The 22,776-nt window shown below is 35.7% G+C and overlaps 1 protein-coding gene across 1 annotated transcript in view; it reads right to left on the bottom strand.

The window, feature by feature from the left end:
• Positions 1 to 14,778, bottom strand: part of vri (vrille) — a 283,942-nt gene extending 269,164 nt beyond the window's left edge. The window contains exon 1 of the mRNA XM_069838145.1: positions 14,724 to 14,778. Within this exon, the coding sequence (XP_069694246.1) occupies positions 14,724 to 14,763 (40 nt within the window). The 5' untranslated portion in view covers positions 14,764 to 14,778. The remainder of the gene's footprint in view (positions 1 to 14,723) is intronic.
• Between the last annotated feature and the right edge of the window lie 7,998 nt (positions 14,779 to 22,776).

The raw sequence follows: 22,776 nt of genomic DNA, 5'->3' as shown, positions 1-22,776 counted from the left end.
ACTTCATGAAATAATTGTCATAATATCATCACGCCATCAAATGTTGTTTCCCGCTGTAAAATATTATGAATTCGTCCTCGTTGGTGTAGCAGATAGAATGCTAGCCGTCGGATCCGATGACCGCCCAAGTTCAACTCTTGCCAAGTATGATGGCTTTTAAAGGACCATGTCTTCTTTTGGGAGGGACATAAACATTGTCCGTGATTGAGGACAGCAACATTATTTGTCGGTCATTACCAGACATAGCATCTTGGGGACCGATTGAGGGGAACACTGTGCATGCAAGTTAACTGAATGCTGGAGCATAAGCTTGTGTAGAGCCGCAAGAGCGGCACATGTACACAACAGACTATATAGGGAGGAACACTATGAAATAAACAACTGTTTGTTCACCATGACATACATATAGTTTGTAACTACGCTACTTATCGGCATAGATAGTGCATCTGTAGTACAGCATGACGAAGAAACAGGGACATGAGAAGCATCAATTTGTGACAGAATTTGGAGGCGAGTGTTTTGAAGTGAATGAGGAATATATTATTACTAGACCGAAGCGAGTGGAGCCGCGGGCGTAATGTGAACTATCGCGTTGACGCTATACGAATGCAGGAGCAGTACAAGTGGCGCTCCGGGCTGCAGGACTCCACTGGCCTCTGTCGAGTAATACTTGCAAAAGTGTGTAGCGTAAAGATGCGGGAATGACAAACGTCAGTATATAAAATACATTGTAACACTAGAAAACACACAGAAAGTAGAAAACTTGCATCGAAAAACTAAAGTGAATATCTGCAATAGGTAATTCCATTTCAAATAAACAATCACAATTTTAACTGGATTTGTTTGAGATTATGGTAAAGACTGGCATTCCGTTCTTTAAACTTCATAATCTCCACTTTAAAGTCTTTGTTGAAAAATACACAAATAAAAAGTTGCCAGTCTATGTAACATTAAGGCAAAATTATTTTTAAATATGTTACGATAGAACATTGCATTAAATAAGACAGATGTATTTAGGTTATTTTCATTTTCAATATATTATTTACATATTTAATTTTCTATAAATGTTCTTATGTAACCCATCGTTCCTTGCGAGAAGTGTTTATGTTCACTAGACGACCAACATATAGTAGTTGTATAATATTAAAACTCAAAGATCCGCACCTGATTCTGAACTACAAGATCAACACACATTCAGCAGTAAACAGCGCTCCTTGAGTTTTGATGTTTCTATATACCTCCATCTTCTGCCACTAGCGACGAATTGCAGTCAACTTAACTCATCGGTCCCCAAGATGCTATGTCTGCTCGTTACTCTTCTTCATAGAATTTCGATCGTGAATATCGACTGCAATCGCGTCGTTAAATAAAGTAGCCTTTGCCTACTTCTACTACACGTCATATAATAACATGAGCTTAGGTACTTACTAGCTATCACATGTAGCCTCTTGAAAGAGCTTTAGAGAATATCGTGTTTGTAGCTCCTCATGTCTTGACAACCCCATGTGTTCATAGTTAAAGTGATCGTAATAAAATACTTTTACAACAACGTATGTGTTCATAGTTCAGATGCTTGCAATAATATAATGCTTAAAACACCATGTGTGATCATAGTTCAAGTAACTGCAAAAAATATGTTTCCAACACCATGTGTGTTCATAGTTCAAGTAACTGCAAAAAATATGTTTCCAACACCATGTGTGTTCATAGTTCAAGTAACTGCAAAAAATATGTTTCCAACACCATGTGTGTTCATAGTTCAAGTAACTGCAAAAAATATGTTTCCAACACCATGTGTGTTCATAGTTCAAGTAAATGCAAAAAATACGTTTCCAATACCATATGTGTTCATAGTTCAAGTGATTGCAATAAAATACGTTTACAACACCATGTGTGTTCATAGTTCAAGTGATTGCAATAAAATACATTTACAACGCCATATGTGTCCATAGTTCAAGTAATCGCAACAAAAGGAGAAAAGTTGACAACTGCATGGATACTATAGAGTAACGTAGTTCAAGTGATCACAATAAAATGAGAAAATGTTGACAACCCGATGGGTGTTCATAGTTTAAAGTGATCGCAGTAAAGTAATAATTAGAATTCCATGTGTGTTCATAGTTAAACTGGTAGCAGTAAAATAAGAAAAAAAAACTAGAACCCCGTATATTCATAATCGAATGGATCCTAACTAGTATTTCAATCATTACGGGGAACATATGATTTCCAGAATGATAATTCAGGTGGAAGAATGGTCTTTGTTCAGTGCAACGATAAACTTAATTGTTTCACATTTAGTTAAAGAATATCTTAACGTACGTGAAATATATTCACTGGGTTTTCTCCAGTCATTCGGGAAGCACAGCAGTCCAGAAATGATGTTCCTTCATTAATTAATTTATAGAATGTTAGAGAATATACTATTTCCGAGCAGTTTGTTTAACGAGAAAGTTCAGTGCGTAAGCACAAACTAGCAGTGTACATTGCATATTAAGCAGGTACGTTTACAGCCAGTAATTAATTGTTAAATGCCAGTCATAAATACTCGGACGTCTATTTTAACGTAGGTCGTGAAGTTCTTCTGAATTATTGACCTATATATGTTTTGAAAATATTTAAAATTAACCAAAATCTTTATTTTATTTCCTGCAGACAATGAATTACAGTTAACCTCAGAATGACCTCACATGCCAAGGTCCAAAAGCTTTCTTTGCTCGCACCATATAAGTACCTCTTGAAATATCAAGCAAAGACCCTGCATTTGTTTACTTTACCAAATTTAGTCGGAAGTCGTTCCAGTCGTAGTTCAAATAGCTTGGTGTCTGAATTTAGGAACCGGTACATTATTTGAGATTTGAGGGGGGGGATTTTATTACAATTTAATATGAAATTCGGTTGTGTCAGCGCGGTATAACTTTACCACATTTTACACCTGAGAGTTGTGTACCGGTCCTGAAAGTCAGACTCTTCGTGAGATCAAATGGTTCTTGTAATGTTTGTGATGTACTTTTACAATCTTCTCATGGCGACTCTCTATTATTGTGCGACCTCATTCTGCGCCACTCTGCAATGTGAAGACTCGAGAAAGTACCCGAGTTCCAGTTATTGCAGCTTCGATCTCGCTGACATACCGACCTACTTCTCATTATTATTATTATTATTATTATTATTATTATTATTATTATTATTATTATTATTATTGCAAATAAATTTGTGTCATATTCATCTTAGTGCTAACCTTCTAATGACTACTATGTTGTTTACCGTATTACGTATGTGTGTTTGTGTGTGTAGGTATATATATGAAGAGTCCACTGTAAGAATGATGGATGTCACTTTCTTGTCGAAAATGAATCAAGACTGTCAATGCATAGCTTAAGACATATAGAATGTACATAGAGAGTTATATGGCATTAACACTGATAGTCATTGTCCAGTAATGATCGGAAAATCACAGTTAAGCTTTGTGCGCTAAGCATTTCAAACGTTCAATTTCTTCTCATGAAAAATGTATTCCAAATGACATCCATCATTCTTGCAGTGGACTCTTCATATGACATGATATATGATATATGATATGATATGATATATGATATGATATATGATATGATATGATATGATATGATATGATATGATATGATATGATATGATATGATATGATATGATATGATATATAATATGATATGAGATTTGATATGATATGAGATTTGATATGATATGAGATTTGATATGATATGAGATTTGATATGATATGATATGATATGATATGATATGATATATGATATGATATGATATATGATATGATATGATATGATATGATATATGATATGGTATGGTATGATACGATATATGATATGATATATGTGAGCCAACTTTACAATTCATAGTTATGGTGGACCATCACATTTCTGCTTCTCGATCCACCATCCCTTTAATACATGTCACCCTTTTCTATTAATATATTCATTTGCCAAGTTTTTTTTTTCTGATTACTTCCTATTTTTCTGTTTTAAATGAATTGCTATCTATTCTTCCCTATCTATCCTATTCTATTCTCTCTCTCATACCTAGACTGTCTCCCTTCCATTTCTCGCTTTCCTATTAAATATCACATATTCCTTTCCTTAATAATTTATATTATTTATTTTATTCTCTATTCTCAAACCTACCTGCTCTTAATCATTATTTTCCAGCTATTCTCTCCGAAATTATTTGTTTACATTTCCATTTTCTCTATTTTACAACACATCACTTACTATTTCCTACTATTCTGTCCTCTATTTATCTACGTATTTAACTTTCTTTCTTCACTTCACTCCTAAATTTCCTCTTTTATTACCTCTTTCCATATATTTATTCCTATAATACTCCTACAGTTATAGCACCCCTGATACTGCTCCCAACCCACAACATTGAAAAACACGAAATATCTAATTTACTTAATTACACATACAATTTCTCTCTCTTCCACTTCACATTGCATGGCACTGCATTGCTTTAAGATTAACTTTTGTACTGAGATTTAATATATTCAATACATTTTGGCTTTGATATTCTAACTTCTGTTCCTTTATATATATGTTCATGTTTTTATACGTTTGTAATTACAATGTAAAAATAGCGTAAAAATTAATTAATATTAGAAACAGATATAATCTTGTGAAAACATATTATAATATTTAATGAACTTTCACAGTGTCTTTTAGTTTCGCTTTTTCGGGAAGCTACGACGACTCATTCCGAAAACTATGGCGGCCCATATTTTTGTCGCGATCCTTAATATAAAATCACAACTATAACGTGAGAACATACATTGAGATGATTCTTTCCATTCTTTCGGAATTAAATTGATGCCTGTGCTACTGTTATCGGTGCATCCATTACGTATTGCTTTCTTTTGTAAAACTGTTTAATGAGAGTAAATGTGTTATCTGCTAATGTGGTATTATATTTTAATACTAACATCTGTTGAGCATTAATATTTCTTTTTTGTTATTTAGTATTTAATATTAGTACTTAGTATTTATTATTTAACCTGGTAGAGATAAGGCCATCAGGCCTTCTCTGCCCCTCTGTCAGGGAAATACAACTATAATATGAAGAATAAAATTACAATTAATTGTTGTTAGTGTGTTGTGGAAATATTGTATTGTTTATTTCTTTCAATAGGACCGTGCCAACAATATTACGTCGTTTTGTGTTTTCAAAAGTCGCCAAGTTGTAGACTATGAAACTCCAGATTATTATTATTATTATTATTATTATTATTATTATTATTATTATTATTAATAGAACCATTTTAACTAACCTTTGTTAATTGTACCGATTCCATAAGGATGTTTATAATTTTCAGTCTGTTCGCAGGCTTCCAGTATGTCGACATCACATATCACAAGTCCTTCGCAAGTCTCTCGTGGCTCCGACTTAAAGAACGCAGAACTTTACACTCTTTCGAATTCTGCACACCTCAACACCAAATTACCTTTCGTCTCATTTCTCTTATCTATACTCTAACCACGACGTAAATACCATATCACTTATCTGTGGCACGCTAAGTGTACCTCTTCATAGAACATCTTGTTATTCATCATCTTTTACAATATCCACCTCGCGTCAATGGAATTCCTTGTCACAAAGTATTAGGGGCTGCAAGACAATAAACACCTTTAAGAACAGCTTAAAAGATAACCTTATTAGCATTTCACTCCAATCATACTGATTTAAACTATCACTGACTACATTGTTACTGTTTTCTTTAGATATCATCCTGATTGTGCTGTATTTTCAAAATTGTCTCATAATAATCTCTTTCTATTATCTAATATTATTTGAAATATATTAACATTATATGTATTTTAGTGTAATTCTGCTACACAGTTTATTTCAGTGTTTAATTAATAGTTCATAGTATTTTGTTTAATTCGTAAATAACTCTTGTATACATGTAACTCTCATCTAAATCAAATCGTTGAATTCTTTGTAAGTTCATGCATATTATATACACTTTTTGCTGGTTGAGTGGAAGAGAATGCCTTACGACCTTAACTCTGCCAGATAAAATAAATTATTATTATTATTATTATTATTATTATTATTATTATTAACATTATTATTAACATTTGCTAGGCAGGAAAATCATGCTCCCAATCGTCATAACGCGTCACATATAAACTAGTTAAGCATATTACCTATGAAAATAGTTGGGTGGTGATAGTCGTTCATTTCACCAACCTTTCAAACTGCATAGCCGATTAAAAATTTCATGCTATAGTGACGGCAAAACTGGATTACAACGCTCCCCGATTATAGACCCACCATGGAGTCTTGGAGGGCGGGTTGTAACCCTTGCAAGAAAACAAACGCACTGTAACCGATGTCAATAAATTTTCTAAAATTCTTTTACTTTTACTACGAAATGACTCTGCGTATACGTATTCGTGATTAGAAACAAATATTTTTGAAACATTTACATCTCTACAGGGTTGTTTTCGATCTCTGATAACGATTGAATGACGTCATGTGCGTCAGGAATCACACCGACAGCTGAAATGCGGCGAGAGGTGACAGACCAGTAGTGAGTGATTTCATAATCAAAGTGCACGGCGCATCACAGTAGCAATGTCCAAGAAAATCGAGCCTTTGTGGGAGGAGTACATGACAACCCTTTCCGATGCAAAGTACAGTTACGTGAAAACCATAGGAACCTCTAAAACACGTGGTTTCGTTTATTTCCAAGAAAGGCATCTTGTGTGTACTTAACAAGACTTATAAAGCTCGGATGGCATTGATTCCAGAGTGGAAGAAGCAAGCAAATCCACCCCTCCTCACAAGTCGCCGCACCCCACGAGATGATACAAGTTAATTCCATTCGAGCTTTACCAGAACTTATTAAGTACACAGAAGATGCCTTTCTTGGAAATAACGAAACCTTATTTATTGCAGGCTTCTTTTATTTTCACTTAACTGTACTTGGCATCGGAAAGGCTTGTTATGTATCCCTCCCAAAGGGCTCGATTTTCTTGGGAATTTCTGCTGTGAGTCGCCGTGCACTCTGACTATGAGATCACTCACTACTGGTCTGTCACCTCGCGCCACAGTTCAGCTGTCGTGTAACTCCTGACGCACATGATGTCATTCAAATTCGTTATCGGAGATAGGAAACAACCCTGTATTCTCTATTTCAGTGTTTTAATTCAAGTAATCTGCTCTGCAGAAAAAAAATCAATTGAGGAGAAATATTTTCCAAGGACAATGTCGAACAAGAAGGCTTGATGTACTGTAAATCCGAATCAGCAGTATAACCTACGTGATCCACACCTGTGGAGTAACGGTTAGCGCGTCTAGACGCGAAACCAGGTGGCCCGGGTTCGATTCCCGGTCGGGGCAAGTTACCTGGTTGAGGTTTTTCCGGGGTTTTCCCTCAACCCAATATGAGCAAATGCTGGGTAACTTTCGGTGTAGGACCCCGGACTCATTTCACCGGCATTATCACCTTCATCTCATTCAGACGCTAAATAACCTAAGCTGTTGATAAAGCGTCGTAAAATAACCCACTAAAAATAACCTGCGTGTTACATCGGGGGAGAGCTGTGGTGATGATCACAACGGAGATCGAAGGAAATTGCGTCACTGCCACTTTCTAATTCATCATAAATCTTCTCTAGCATCTACCGAGGATCGAACGCTGTCTTTTTGCAGTGAAGCTGTGAGTTGTTAATTTAGTTATTTTAAACGAGACATAGCTGTGTATTGGGTGTTCGGTCACTACATACCCACGAGAGAGAGAAAGAGAGAGAAATTTGTCGTGTTATAAACTTTGAACTCTTATGAATTGAAGTTACATCCTTGTTTAATTAAACTTGTCACGTGTTGTAATATTTCAACCCTGTGAATGTCATTCAAGTTTGCAGCAGACTTAAATTAAATTCATGGGAGGGGAAGTTTGAAATTTACGTAATTATTTGTATTACAGTAAGTCATTTTCGTAACGCCCCTCCAGTTCCAAATGCACGCTGAATAAAGAGAAACCATTCATGCTGGTTACGTTAAATGTTATTCAACGTTATTAGCAAGCTCATCAGATTGTTTCTGTGTTAGCAGATAATGAATCGTTCATGTGAAGTGATTAGCCATTCTCAAGGTCATAACGCGAACGGAGGGATGTAGAATTCCACGTTTTACACGTTTGAGGGTCAAAACATTCATTTTCAATTTATCTTTTTATATAAAGTTTGAACATTTATCTTTATGTCAGTGAAGAAATTTTTGCGATATATACAATATTTTGGTAGATATGACCATAAACGTGCGAGCGTGTGCTTTTTTAGTTCTCAACACATAAGGTATAGCCTAATGAAAGCTAATTTCCCATAACTTGCATTTTTCAAAACCCTTTATGTGATAATTGGCTGAGTTTTTAAGATAGCGCAGTAAAATTTTGCAACTGTTTTTAATACTTTTGAACAAGATGAGCTACAATTTTATTGATGTAACATTTATAGTTTATTTAAAAAAAATACCTAAAAACATTAAAAATTTAATTTCTCATAAGAAATTTAAAAAAATATTTCTATTGTAGACGTTTCAATGATTGTAGTTCGTATTGTTCATTTGACATTGAGGAATAAATAGAAAAGAGAATAGCTCAGAAATATTAATATTTGTGGACATTATCATAAAAACGGCACATCAGTACACAAAAACGGCTACTTTTCTCTTATGATATTTACTCATAATAGTGAAACTTTCAGTGGACCTGAAAATAGTATATAATTTCAGAAGCATTGAATACTGAGCATGTCAAATTACAAGGTGAAAGAGTAGTTGGTTGCAAAAAAAAAAAAATAAAATAAAAAAAAAATAAATTTCCCTAATTTTTTAGTGCTCAGATCTGTACATCCCCCTTTAACTGTGTGGATTATGCACGATTTGTAAGAGTTATTTTATTCTTCAATAACTAAATAACCTTCCCCGACAAAAGACAACTTCTCGTCATGATCTAAATACTCTTAAATAAATCGACGTCAGTAAAAATGGGGCATATTTTTTATTGTATACAACGTATAACTTTTTTTGATAATTTTTGCTTACATTTTTGCCATTAATATTAACATTGCGGGGATTGTTCTTGAAATTTTATCCAGAAAATGAAATGAATAATGTCCTTTGATATACACCACTTTCGCAATTGCACGGACTAGATATTATTTATAAGCCAAAAATAAGATCCCATATTCTCCTGTTCATTCATTCTTGCACCGAAAGAACTTCTAATGTACCCTAATGTAATCTATATTAATTAAAATCGACCACACTTGCAGTATTTACCTCTATTACATATTTCCTTTTTTCTGCTCTTACAAAACAATGCATTTGAGAAGGAGTATTTTCCAACAAGACTATCAAGCAGTATGATCCGCGGTATAAACAGGGTGCAGTGTAGTAATTCTAGTCTTCTTTTGAAACAATTAGATTTTTAGCAGTGATCTATATAACAAAATTGTTTTATTAACTTATTATATTCAATATACATTCCTTTCTTGCCAAATAAGCAGTATTACCATGAAAAGAGACCGCTGAAGGGGAAGTTGTAAATCTAATAGCTTTTATAGATAATCGCCCACGAATATAAATCAGGTGCCAAATAGTGGCCACTAATAAATTCATAAAAAAGGAGAGCGTTTTTGATACCTGGACGTCTACAGCTCTTTTGTGATGCTTTTAGTCTGCAAGTGGTAAATCTCAACGGGAGACAGTAGAACTACCTCTGTAAATAATTTCTTCGCAGAAGTCGTTCCTATTAGAAGAACTGCAGTATTTCATGTCTGTTTAATCTACGTAATACCAAATATTATTATCATAGGAAATAGTTGGCTTTTGTTTGGTGTAAATAGTCATTTTGATTTTAAATAAAGGCTCTATACTTTTATGTTGAAATTTACTGTACATAATTACAGACGGCTGATTTTACAAGTTTAAAAAAGGCACTTATAAATCAAATTTAGCATTTTGTATCGTTTTTGGATGGAACATATTTTATGGAAATTTTGATGACTGAATTTCTAGCACCAGTGTGTTAAGATGTGCATTTTCTAGATTTTCGAGTTAATATTCTTAAAAAAAATTAAGTACGTAAATGAACATATAAAATGATAGTGAAATATTGAACATTGAGAAATATGCCAAAAGATGTGTGATTCTATCCCGACTCTTCTGATTACTCAATTACAATTGCCCGCTATCACATGTACAGTTCGTCTTTGTCAGCATGTCCGCGATGATTGACCTCCCGCGTGCCCGGTGGGAGGGCGCGCTTCTGCCGCTAAGACGACATGTATGCTGACGCAACTAGTCTAGACCATTCCCATTCATATCAACACTACGACTTCTATAAATAAAACAGTTTATCTGTAACTTGGCCTCTGGCAGTATATTCGTTTAGCTGAGGTGGAGAGTACAGATCATTTCGTCATGGTAAACAGATATTCATTAAGGGAAAGTATTTACATATACAACGCGTACATAAAGAATAGAAAATCGTGTGCTTCAACGAGGTGAATATTCAGACGATAAATTTCCTTACAGGCCAGTACCCTCTAGAAAAACAATATTAAGGTTATTTAATAGATTCAATGAAACAGGTTGTGTAAATGACAGAAATAGACGGCAAAAGCGCCGTGTTCTTACGGAGGAAAAACTGAATGAAATTGATGCGACATTAGAGCATAGCCCACACAAGTCTCTGAGACGTTTAGCACAGCAGACAGGGATTTCTGAAGCATCTGCGGGAGTGGCAACAAAATTATTGAAACTAAAACCATACAGAATTCCATCATGTCATGAATTTCAGCCCCAAGATTACAATCGTAGGCTTAGTTTTTGTAATTAGGTGTTAGAAAAAGTAAATAAAGAAGAACATGATTGTCGATTGAATTTTTTTGACGAGGCGTGATTTCATCTGTATGGCCACGCGGCATCACAGGGTGACAGATATTTATCATCAGAGAATCCGTTTTTGTGCATGAAGCTCCATTGTAAGTTTTAACGAGTTAAGTTGCGCGAGCGCGCTTGCCATCTCAACGGCAGAAGCACGGCCTCCCACCGGGCACGCGGCCGGTCAATCATCGCGGACATGAGGCGAAGACGCACTGTAATTGTTTGTGAGTGAACACTGGATCTAGAGAGATCGTTTTGATAGCCAACATTCTACCACCAGCATCAGACAGATTAGTTTAAAACTCGAGATAACAAAAAAAGAGATTATCAGACAGGTCATATTACTGTGTTATTTATACTACAAAATGTTTCTTGAAGGTGCGACAAAACTATTTGAAAGGATGTTAAGTATCTGGAATGTGACGGGACCTATAGACAGATTCCGATTTTTTTGCGAGAACATAAAAATGTCTCATAAAATGTAATTTTGCTCTTTTTTCGCAGAAACAAATACAGTTCGCAATTTTTACTCAATTTCGCATTTTATCAGAGATTAACAAAAACTACATTAATATATTAAACATGATTTAAAGTATAAAATTACTTATTTTGACAGCCTTTGAGCATATTTTACATTAATCGTGATTACCATATCTAGTATACAGAATATGCATTATTGACGGGAAAATTTATTCGTTGGGAGTTAATGTGAACAAAATTCGACCAGTAGTTAGGAGAAGTCGCTGTGTAGACAGACAGACAGACAGACAGACAGACAGACAGACAGACAGACAGACAGTTTGTCCAAATATAATTTATCTGCATCGGGTATACTGAATAGTTGTGTATCCGTTGAAATCTCTAAATCGATTTTTTTTTCTAGAATCACACCAATTTGCACTTCGTATAATGATGAAGAAATAAGCCAACACACAGATATCCCTTCAAAATAAAATTATAAATGCCCTGAGGTGGCTGAATGATTTAGACCTTCGGCCTATCACGTGGATGATCCTACTTCAAGTAGGGATTTTTCATTCAAATATCCACAATGACACTTAGGCGCACAAGGTAGTATTTGGTGTTTTTCTCGAGTGTCTCCCTTTTCCCAACGTTGGGCATCAATGTAATTCCGTCCGATCTCCATTGCGTTATCATTCAACAACATTCCCCGATCTCACGTAGGGGACTGATCTTAGGGACCCGTGAGAGTTGCCTGCTATATATCTGGATACTCGGCGAACCTCGGTGTAGTTAGCTGGTATGGGTTGAGAATGTACACAGCTGAAGAGTAAGCGTAGTTGATCGACTAGGTCGTAGTGACCCTCTCGCAGTAGTGAAGTTGTAAATGTAGGTATAATGCACTCTTATTTTCTCCGCATGATCACCTTTCCCCTTACTATCGTAGGATAGGAACAATTATGTCATATCCAACATATGAAGGGTTCAGAGTCATAGTGGGCCAAGCGCCATTTATTAAAAACGGAGAAAGCAAGGGTTAAAGTTAAGTGAATAGTTTAATGAAGATAGATATATCATCTAGTTTGAATGTGTATACTTTATATTACCTGCTGCATGTTTCCATTGAATTATGGTAATAACTTCATTTTAACCCTTGTTTTCTACAGTTTTAGTAAATGGCACTTGGCCCACTATGGTTCCGAACCCTTCATATATATGTTTATTTTAACTTAAAAGCTTACTCGCATTTCTGCACAACACGTAAACATGAGAAACACAATTGTCAAGTTTTGTGTGAATTTGCAACTAAAATACAACTTTTAAAATTATACGAAAAAATAGTTTAGTAGAAAGAACGATAGTGTGAATGAAAAATGGGAGGAGAAATAACTGAAGGTTACGCGATCGTGTGTGAATTTGGAATTGAGAGAAAATGTCTATGTGAGTTCCTAGCCTGTTGACCATTTGTCTTACGCCTATTTTTGTTCGTCGTTCCATTTGATAGAACAGATAATTTTGAAGGGGAAAAGCCGAAAATGGAAGTAACCTAATAGGTCTGAAATGCACGGTCAAGAAAGTATACTTCAAATCGAGTCTACATTAGACCGAAAGAGTGCCCTGTTGTTTATCTGCATGTAATAGTATTTGTTTCAAGCGCTTGGTATTAAATGTGGTGAAGACGGAAATTAAGCCTGTTGCTCCTATCGTTTTTGCAATTCACAGATTCAAAAGTGAAGGAAAACGAAGTTCATGTTTGTAATCAATACATACAGAAAGTATATTGTATTTCTCTCATTCCGATTTTATTAAAAGTTACAATTATTACTGGATGAAGGTTTCGTTAAAGCCCAAAGTTTTATAACAGAAGAGGGCGTAACATTTTTAACGATTATTGTAGTGAAATCCAACGAAAAACACCACTATATTTGTATCAATATGTTAAGCATGCTTTTATGAACTTTGCAAATTCCTTGAAAGATCGCAGAATGTGTACCTTACTCGATTTTTTTAAGAATTCTTGAAATGCGTCTTACAATAAACACCTGATATTCAAGCACATACGCCTAGATACTTTGAAAGTACTTCAAAAATCTCATTAGAAATATCAATCCATAACGTCCCATACCCTTGTTACATACAAAAGCTGAATCTATCCGTTATGCATTCTAATTACGACAAAAAGTAATTTAATTTATACGATTGTCTTGTAAAGAAAATCTGAGGTTTCTACTTTCCTCGAAGAGAGAAAAATACACTTTTTTTCGTTTACGTTCAGAATAAAATTTAATATAAAAAACTCAATTATAAAACCTAAGAGATGATTGACATACATGTTTTTTTTTAATATTCGTTTGCGAAAAAATGTCGAAATTTGAAGTTCACTAATGCTGAAGAAAACAAACGAACTACCGCAGATTGAGAATAACCACCACACTAGCAATGTGGACATCACACTGCAGAGAAATATATTATGTCCGAATTCAAATGGTGTTGTTGAACCGGCCCAATTCATTGCTTAATCCGGTTTTCACAACCATTTTATTCGGTCGATAAAACTAAGCGAATAATCAAGTGTGGTGTTTATTTGCAGGTGCTGTACAGTGAAGTTGCGTTAATTCCCGTCGCTTGCTTCACCTAAATTAGTGGGTTCCCCTTACCACTAGAGCGTCAAGAAATGAAACTAATAAACAAGTGTTGGTCAATATGTTTGAGTGAACTTAACCTTGCATTTATATCGAGGTCACGCCCATTTAAGCTGAGAAGTATAGACCAATTTCCTGATGAAGTGCTTTACTGTTAATGACGAAGTGCCCTTCAGTTCTTTAATATTTTTGTCTCGGTTTCAAGATATCTGCAGTTGTACTCTTAAAGATATTCCTAGTGATAATATTGAAATGCTACTGAGAGAGTTGATGAGTGTTTTGAATAGATTTATTTAAAACTGTTCGCTGTGTTTTTATAATCGGAGAAGAGCAGTGCAGAGATAAAAAATGAGATATATCCAACAGTTTTGCAGTAGTACTGAAATGTAGAGTACACTTAAAACTGTACATTGTATTTTAATATAATTTAATTCAGATTTTGAAATATTAATTTTTGAATGAGTGAAATTTTCTTAGAGACATGCTGATATTGATTTCGGAATATATATGTAAGAAAATATTGTGGGAATATTTCGGTTTCAGTTGGTACTGTAGACCTATTTCTAACTCAATAGCCACTTTAATAAATACTCTTTCTCAATTCAGTGGTGAACATATGATATTTCTAAAGAACTACTAACAATCTGAGTATATAAAGATAAATTTCTATTTTCTTAGACTTACCTGGTGGTGTCTGATAGAGAATCCCTCCTTCGGGATGCATCGTTCTCTTGTTTTGAAACAACTTGTATGAGCTATGTTGAACACCCAGATTACAATATCGTAGATGACATCTACGGACGGCGACGTCCTTGGAAGTGCTAACAGATATCCGTAGAAATATCGGCCGATATTAACGTGACCTTGAAGTCCTTCCCACTATGTCTTGAGGCAGGAGAAAGGTTAAAGAACGCAGTTCAAGCACTGGACCAAAAAAATGGTTTAGAATAAAAAAACCGGAAGAACCACAGAACAAACACCTCGAGATAGTATTGCACACTGTCACACTGAAACGTTCAGGGAAGCACTGTTCGACACCATAACAACGATTCAAATTTGCGACTGTAGACCTTGAAGAGCAACGGCTGGTTCACTATTTCCTGAAGAAACTTCAAAAAACGAATGGAAAACGTTTGAACTGTCCAGTGTCGAGAAGCAGTATGCGTTTATTCACTTCTCAGACTCCATTCTCTCAGTAGAGTTTACTTAACTTTCAATCCAAGACAATGACCCACTTTTGTCAAGGATGAGGGGGGGACGGGGACGGTGGGGTGAGGTGCGTCGGTACTGGGTGGGGGAGGGGAACTAGGCTACATAACCACGGGCTACCATTAGTTTTGTTAACATTACCACTTACCTGTCTACCGGCTGCTTTATTGGGTCACAGGCATCGCTCACGCGGAAATAGTTCGAATTTGAAAGAAAGCAACAGCGACATCGCAGATAAAAAGTAAAACGCACCTCACTCTCAAAATTAGTGGATGCTGAGCCCGGGACATACGTAATATTACCTCACAATTTCCTGTGTTATGGCTCTAGTCATTTCTGTATGGCGTAAGACATTTTTTACATTGTCAGTAAGCGATTGTGCTGATGTTTCTTCTCTTCTTGAAATGAGAACAATTTTGATAGATTGAGAAATCACGGGTTTTGTGAAGATAGAATAAGTTTACCAGACGTGCCCGTTCTCCGGGGATAGTACTCGAATTTTTGTTTTTGTCCCCAGATAAAATTCGTCCCTGGATTGTACCCGGATTTAATAATTTGCTCCAGATATCCCGGAATTTTCAGCGTTAATTATTGTAATATTATGAACATCTGTTGAATATATCAGTCCCTGGAGTGTTCATTTACAAGATAAAATATCTATGAAATGTACTATTGCTGAAATATCCTACAGAAAAAGAAATTTTGGAAACAGTCTATTTTTTTTTCAAATTTAGGTGGAGTTGACCTGGGAAAAGATAATTTATGTGAAGTATGTGACTTCAAAGAAAATACCAAAGTGAAGTGAAGAAAATGCTACTTTTTGCTCAAAATGGAATTATTTTCTAAGTTTTCTCTGACAAAATGACTTCCTGTGCACAACTCCAGAAGTTCATTATCTATCTCTCTGTGTACCTGATTTTAGTGTAACAACGTTTTTAGTTAGTGTTTGTATTTAGCTTATGGTATTGTCTACGTAAAGATTAATTTTTAATCCCACAGAATATATCTGTTATGGTAACAATGATCATTAGAGGATAAAAGTTCGCTCCGGCGCCGGGAATCGAACCCGGGTCCTTGGTTCTACGTACCAAGTGCTCTAATCACTGAGCTACGCCGAAGTTCAATCCACAGCACTGGATTGAATCCCCATCCTAATAAATATTGTTACCATAACTGATATATTACGTAGATTTTTCGCCCAGCAGTGTATATACTGTAGAATCCCGGCCACCAAGTGACTCAATTGAGTGCGCTCCTTATATAATGACAGTTGACTTAATATATGTCAACATATATGTCGAACTTGAAGTCAGGCAACAAAGGGAAAACACTAGAGGAGGGAGATTAGATCCGGTGCTGTGGATTGAACTTCAGCGTAGCTCAGTGGTTAGAGCACTTGGTACGTAGAACCAAGGACCCGGGTTCGATCCCCGGCGCCAGAGCGAATTTGTCTCCTATAATAATCATTATGGTATTGCGTTTTGTTTCTTTAAAGAATTTTACAATTAAGGACGCAAATAACCATAGCAGTTGATGAGCCTTTTAAAACACCATTAACTAACTAACTTAACTATATCTTCTTGAAGATAGGCTAATGCATCAGTGAAGACAATTTTTTAGTTCGTTACTTAACGACGGTATAGTAAGTACTAGGTTATTAAGCGTCAAAGAAAGTGGTGATAGCGAGATGGTATTTGGTGAGATGAGGCCGAGGATTCGCCATAGATTACCTGACATTTGTCTTACGGTTGGGAAAGCTCCGGAAAAACCCAATCAAGTAATCAACCCAAGCGGGAATCGAACTCGCAACACTGCGGATCGGCAGGCAAGCGCCCTAGCCGACTGAGCTATGCCTATGGCCATTTTTTCTTTCATGAACATGATATAGGCCCTACATATGCCAAAAATCCAGAATGAGTTCAGAAACTGTTTGAGTCATGCTTGCTATCCTAACCAATATTACCATGACGTGTCAGAAATTTGCTGCAAAATTGGGTTGCTGAGAAGACCTGTTTAAAAATGTAGTCTTCTGAAAAATACTAGTGATTTAACCGGAGAGTGGAAATTACGCGCAAGCCAAAATTTTACCTGCCAGTACCTCATCAACTGCGCGCGGCGGTCAGTTGGGGTTTCAGTGGGTATATATCAACTGCGCGAAGGAGTCGGTTTTTGTATTTTCCTTCCTATTTATCACAGACTTAGGACTGTCTATTTTATGAATAGGTATGATTAAAATGGCCGAACTGAGTACTTGTCAAGAAATATAAATTCTAGTATCGGAACTGTGTACTTGTCAAGAACTTCAAAATACTAGTACCCGAACTGGGTACTTGTCAAAAAATTATTTCTTATTATAATTATAAGACACGCTTTTAAAAAAAATGTAATCGGCTAATATCCTTGTCTGTATCGAAAATTGAGTTATTCTATATACAAGGTGATTCATAAATACCTGTACAAACGTTGTGGGTTTAGTGTAGAGGTAAAAATAAAACTAAAATGTTCTATACAACTTTTTCCGCAAATCCTTACTTTTAGAGTTATGATGCAGAATGTCCTATCTTGCTAGGTATCAAAAACATGGGCCAGTAAAGCCTTCAGGTGTGTCATGTTAGCCTATATAGCGACTGCGTTAGATGTTTGTTACTCGTACACCCCACTACAGTTGATTCCAACCTGATAGGACTTTGTTTACTGAACGTAGGTACAAAGTTTTAACTAGCGGTGTACTCGTAAACGATATAAACTGCCAAAATTATACAGACTACATACATCGGTCTACTATGCATGATGTGTAGTGAAATTTTGTTTCTTCTTCTATTTTTGTTTTTAATTCATAAAATATCGTGTTTATAGGAATTATAGTAGTCTAATATTTACTATCCGAGTAAATGTGAACGTCATTGCCAATGACCTTCCGTCCACACATGCTAACACCACCACAGTAGAGAGACAAGAGTAAATAATGACGGTGTACTATCATTTCCAAAAACATTAGTCTCACAGATAACATTTGTTTCTAAGGAAACTACAAAAGTTACAGATAAATTTTATAGACTTTTTTGTTCGGTAGTTTGTGCTCTATCACCAGTATTTTTTTACGTTTTATATCGTTTACACCCTGTATATTAAAACGCGTTCCCCTCAACGCCTTGCAAAAACTGATTGTACTTACGTTGTGCCCTACGTCCGCTGATGATTAGGACAGCTAATTCAGAACGCCTGCGATGTTCTGGCATAAAGATCAGATGTATTTTAGAATAAACAAACTGTCAGTGTCCAAGGAATTGCGGGAAGTCATGAATGGCAAAGCACATAAACTTCCTTCTAAGAAGGTGACTTTTTTTTTTCAAGTTATTTTAGATTATTTTATTTTCCATTTTGAATCTTGCGTACACTACTTTTAACACTTGAACATAATTAATTGATGAACTAGTGGACTTACTCGTGTTAAATATGTAATATTTGTCCGGCTTACACCTGTTTCAGTGTTTCACGCACCATCATCAGAGCCTACTAGATCGCGGCGTCATCTCGAACTTCTCTGCCTCTTAACAGGCAGAGAAGTTCGAGATGACGCCGCGATCTAGTAGGCTCTGATGATGGTGCGTGAAGCACTGAAACAGCTGTAAGCCGGACAAATATTACATATTTAACACGAGTAAATCCACTAGTTCATCAATTAATTATTTTATTTTAATAAATTATAGAAGGTGATGATATTGTTTTGTGTCACAGTTACGTTTTTGTCTTAAAATAATACTTTCCTTTGAATGAACAAATAAAGCGTTAGGTTTTGAAGTAAATCCCGAAAAGACAAAGTATATGATTATGTTTCGTAATCAGAATATTGTACGAAATGGAAATATAAAAATTGGAAATTTATTCTTTGAAGAGGTGGAAAAATTGAAATATATTGGAGCAACAGTAACAAATATAAATGAAGCTCGGAAGGAAATTAAACGCAGAATAAATATGGGAAATGCGTGTTGTTATTCGGTTGAGAAGATTTTGTCATCTAGTCTGCTGTCAAAAAATCTGAAAGTTAGAATTTATAAAACAGTTATATTACCAGTTGCTCTTTATGGTTGTGAAACTTGGAGTCTCACTTTGAGAGAGGAACAGAGATTAAGGGTGTTCGAGAATAAGCTTCTTAGGAAAATATTTGGGACTAAGAGGGATGAAGTTATAGGAGAAAGTTGCATGCATTGTATTCTTCACCTGACATAATTAGCAGCATTAAATCCAGATGTTTGAGATGAGCAGGGCATGTAGCACGTATGGGCGAATCCAGAAATTATAGTGTTAGTTGGGAGGCCGGAGAGAAAAAGACCTTTGGGGAGGCCGAGACGTAGATGGGAGGATAATATTAAAATAGAATTGAGGAAGGTGCGATATGATGGTAGGGACTGGATTAATCTTTCACAGGATAGGGACCGATGGCGGGCTTATGTGAGGGCGGCAATGAACCTGCGGGTTCCTTAAAAGCCATGAGTAACTAATTATAATAATTTTCTTCTCTCATTGCTACATGATTGTCTAAAGTGAATGCTTTAATTTTAGAATATGCACTATCTAACTTACCTTTAAAGGATTCACAGATTCAAGTGACTCGAACATGGGAACTCTGTAAGTGAGCTACGACACGTTGTAGTTAACGCCTTTTCATCGTACTGATGTGAACACCCACTACTAAGGCCTACTACTACTACTCCGCTACAGAAGTTTAAAGACAAATTTCAACAAGAAGTCGTGATTTCTGTAGTTTAGTTTGAAACACGTTATTGCACTACTTAATGACGTAAATGAAATCGTATTAAGATGTGGGAAACGTAACAGACACCTACTCAACTCTGTCTTTAAAACAAAAATCTATTGGCCTCCTTATAACTAACATAAATATGGACGGTTTAGAGATTTCTTATGTAAGCTCAATATTATCACGTAATTAATACGACTATGCCAAATAGATATGCTATAAAAGAGAATTAAATAATTCTGTCTCGATGAGGCTTCGAACTCACGACGAAAAGACTGGAGAGTCAAAGCTCTGACTATGAGCCACTACGTAGTCTTACGAACAGGCGGCTATGTAAATAGTGGTCACTTCGTACTTACTATAATTGGCATTTATTCATATTTTAAGTCAGTATTCAGTTTTGTTAAAATACAGAATGTTAAAAAGAAATTATTTACCCCTTACTGGTGCTTATCTAGATTGAAACTATTAAGATATAACCATCTGAGAACATATTCTCTTGTGAACTCACCTCGCATGCGCAAAACCGCTTTTCTGACACTTCGAAAATTTCCAACCGGCAATTCTTAGGAACACTGTACAGTTTCTGTAAGACCTAGGTGCATTAATTTGAGTGCCTCAGATCGCAATGGCGCTAGTGTATGTGTACATCCACCATGCGGATGCTGCTGAGACAGATATGTGAGAAAGGTTAGCAATTACAATTGCACACTGCAGATATAAATACAGTACGATTATTTAGTCCTGACAGTCGCCGGAGATGTGCGCCTGGGACAGGCGAGTCCATTTAGTTACGCCAAGGGGTGTTCGGGTTTTTCATCCGCTTGCCTTTACCTTCTTTCTACTCCGGAACTCTCCCCACTTCTCCTATTACTTCCCCTCTTTCGCGTCGCTGAGCTGTCAGGACTAAATAATCGGTCTGTACATGCTATTAAATGGCAGGGTTAGCTTAGCAGCAGCTGCAATATTGATGATAACAATTGGTGTACCATGTTTATATTGACCTCACACAACTACTGAAATAATGGTCTACCTACAGCATTATTAAGGGGGCGATGGGTGAAATTTCTATTTCGTATATTTTTTAAACTAGAGACTTGATTTTTGTACACATACTCCTATTGATATCAGTAATGACGAGTTTAAGTTTCACACTTATATGTTCAATAGTTTGAGTTATTTAAATTTCATAAAAGTAATTAGCACATTTTCAAAATTTTCCTTCCCCAAATTTTAAGCGTCATGTTAAAATTGTTTAAAACTGCCTTTGATCTCATCAGAGGGTTTTTGTTCTCATATAATATCTTTAGGTTTACCTTGTAAAAATAGGGGGATAAATTAAAACAATTCATATTCAAATTTATAAAATTTACAGATTACTAGATCGCATTTAATAATTAGTTACGTATAATTGACAGCTTGAACAAGTACTGTTCTTCCTTTTGTGTCTGTACTAGAGATGAACAACGACCGAGAAAGCAAGACTAACAGCGCCCGCAAAGCCGAAAAACCTCACGATAATGTTGTATTACGTCGCGTCCTTGACGTAAAGACTGCCTGTAAGACTGTAAGTGTTTCGAGATGTCGAGATTGATCACTCCCGAAGTCCCGAACGTGAAGCAGCCTTGAATCGCCACAGTTGTTTATACCTGACTGAACTTTTATCTACTTTGGCAACTGTTATATATGTATAAACAATCAAGTAGCCTATTTGTAACATCATCTCTACCTTTCAGTTTATAATAATCCGTTCCCCAGTCTTTATTTAATTACTAGGCCCTTATTAAAAGACTAGGAATTTTCTTTTCATATGTTTGAGATAAAGTGTGCAATCTCAAGTATATAGATCTTAACGTTATGTTTTATGTTTCTTAGAAATGGAAATATATTTGAGAATTGTTTTTTTCTCTATTTATATAACAATAAGTAATATCATATAATAGAACCGGGTCATTTTGATAACTAAGATACTCTTCTGTTTTCTCTTTTTGTCTCATTTAAATATTCATAATATTATTATTTATTGCAATGATGTAGTCTATGTTGTTCAAAGTTACGAAATCTTTCCACGCCGACCAAATGTTTTTTCGAGAATGATGAGCGAGACTCGAAGCGCACGAGAATGACGAGACAAGACTCGAAAGACAAATGCAACGAACACAGAGAGCGAGAATGGCAGTTAGTTTTGTTCATCTCTAGTACTCAGGTTTCGAGCAAGCAACGACTCTCGTCTCTAAGCCAGCCCCCTCTGTGCGTCGCCAGTCGGAGATCAAGAATGCTATGGAATGATGACAAAATGGAGAAATGGTGATGGAATGATGTATATGTACCCATTGTAGATGCCTAATATTGGGAAAAACGGGAAAACACCGGGAAAAACCCTAACTGCAACCTTGTCCACTACAAGTGTCACTATACTTCCACTCTGAATTTTACAAAGAACATAATACAATCACCACTTTAAGTAATCCAGTAACTTGCCTGTAAATACACAGGGAGCTGGCAAAATTACTTGAGATTCTAGACTGGCATAAATAACCTTTTTGTGAAAAGCTTTCTGTAAATTCCCCGAAACGGTTACTTTTTGAGAGCAGCAAGCAATGTTACAAAGTTTCGACTTCGACAGAAGACCTCTTGTTAATTCTTCGTGACGGGAAGTAGCCTTCTGTCTAACACATGACCAGGGAAAGGATTTATATGTAAATACATATTTACTTATAAAGCTAATATAATTTATATTTTGCATTATCTTTATGTTTCACAATGTGT

Source organism: Periplaneta americana, chromosome 10 (genome assembly GCF_040183065.1).
Source record: "Periplaneta americana isolate PAMFEO1 chromosome 10, P.americana_PAMFEO1_priV1, whole genome shotgun sequence".
NCBI lineage: Eukaryota > Metazoa > Arthropoda > Insecta > Blattodea > Blattidae > Periplaneta > Periplaneta americana.
Note: the sequence above shows the minus strand (reverse complement) of the source record. Positions and strands in the feature narration are given on the sequence as shown.